This window comes from Mastomys coucha, unplaced genomic scaffold (assembly GCF_008632895.1).
Source record: "Mastomys coucha isolate ucsf_1 unplaced genomic scaffold, UCSF_Mcou_1 pScaffold12, whole genome shotgun sequence".
NCBI lineage: Eukaryota > Metazoa > Chordata > Mammalia > Rodentia > Muridae > Mastomys > Mastomys coucha.
The window spans coordinates 20,780,276-20,782,173 of NW_022196894.1; the positions used below are offsets into that span (position 1 = coordinate 20,780,276).

The 1,898-nt window shown below is 43.0% G+C and overlaps 1 protein-coding gene across 1 annotated transcript in view; it reads left to right on the top strand.

The window, feature by feature from the left end:
• Positions 1-1,898, top strand: part of LOC116086253 (T-kininogen 2-like) — a 26,094-nt gene that overhangs the window by 22,684 nt on the left and 1,512 nt on the right. The window contains exon 9 of the mRNA XM_031364596.1: positions 620-696. Coding sequence (XP_031220456.1) covers positions 620-696 — 77 coding nt within the window. The remainder of the gene's footprint in view (positions 1-619; positions 697-1,898) is intronic.

The window sequence follows — 1,898 nt, forward strand, 5'->3', positions numbered from 1 at the left end:
GCCTTCTCACCTGGTAAAAGGAGAGGTGGGGCATATCCAGAAAGGTACACTTCTATGCAAATTGCCACCTCTCCTGGTTTAGGTTCTTATCATTTGTTACTATCTCTAGCACATTGTAAAAGACCTTCCTGTCACGCTTGTGAGCAGGCCTGTGGTGGCACAGTCTGACAAAGTTTAGCCCGAAAGACCTTTAAGGATAATAACAACAATGGTTGGAACAAAAATGATATCAGTTATCAAACTAAGTACCCAAGAGATTATGTGCTCGAACCACCTGTGTTTCTAAATGAAGAAAAACTCTTAGCCTTAAAGTATTATTAAGAAGAATAATCAGGGCAGGGATGAGGCTATAACTCAGTGCTGGAGTAATTATCCGACATGTCCAAGGTTCTTAGTTCAGTCCCTAGAACCACAAACAAAGTCTACAAATTTCAAGAATAATCAAAAGAGAACAAGTATTGTTAATTTATTTTTCTGGAAGAGTAATATAGTATTTAATATCTGGGAAAGACGCACACCATTGTAATACAGAATGGCATCATCAGGCTCTTAGTCTCTTCTTCCTTCATCAACAGCCTGGTACTAACATAATGCATTCATCTTGATATTTCCTCTGCAGACTGAAATGATGAGGAGGCCTCCAGGCTTTTCACCTTTCCGGGCAGTAAGAGTACAAGAAACAAAAGAAGGAAGAACTGTAAGTCCACCCTCCATTTCCAGGGAGAAAGAAGAGAGGGATCCAGAAAGTGAACAAGGACCTACACATGGGCATGTCTGGTTGCATGAAAAGCAAATAAAGGCTAAGAATCACCATGGTCCTAAGCATGGGCATGGCCATGGCCATTTTCCCCCAAAGAGGCATGGTCTTGGCCACAGGAACCAGAAACCACATGGCCTTGGTCATGGACATCAACTTAAACTTGATTATCTTAAACACTAAAGGGGAGATGGCTATGACCCTACACATACAGTGGGACATGGTCTTGGTCTTGGTCTAGGTCTTGGTCATGGTCTTGGTCATGGTCATGGTCTTGGTCATGGTCATGGTATTAGTCATGATCTTGGTCATGGTCTTGGTCTTGGTCATGGTCTTGGTCATGGTCTTGGTCTTGGTCTTTGTCATGGTCATGGTCTTGGTCATGGTCATGGTCTTGGTCTTAGTATGGTCTTGGTCATGGTCATGGTCTTGGTTTTAGTCATGGTCTTGGTCATGGTCTTGGTCATTGTCAGCATACAAATAGAGACAAAAACAATGTAAAGCACACTGACCAGAGAACAGAGCCTTTGGCAAGCTCTTCTGAAGACAGTACTATATCTACACAGATAGAGGGGAAGACAGAAGGGCCCTCCTTGAACCCTGCCCTAGCCCAGCCAACTGTTACTTCTTCTGGTTTTCAGAACTCATATTTCATTGAAGGTGTGGTAGCTACCACACCACCATATGACACTGAGATCCATGATGATTTGATCTCTGATATCCACGTACAACCAGATAGCCTTTCATTTAAGCTGATATCTGATTTTCCAGAAGCAACTTCCCACAAATGTCCTGGGCGCCCATGGAGGCCTGCTAGTTGGAAGGATCCAAACACAGATACAACAGAATTTTCTGGTTATCATCTCCTTGATGCTCTTTCTTAGCTTATACAGCCTAGATATCTTTGCAAATGATTTCCCAGCCTCTTTCCCTACTGCCCAAGCACAAATATTGTGATATAAGTCATCAAGCCATGATGATCAGAACAGCCTGTCAATGGGACTTTATAAATCCCTGTGGGCTGATAATAAAGGTGCCATCATTCTGAATCCCTTCTGAGCCTGCCTCACACACTTACTGAACCAATACAGGAAGAAGCCTACCAGAATCCACTGCTCTGATAAGGAGTAGGTGTCTCAAG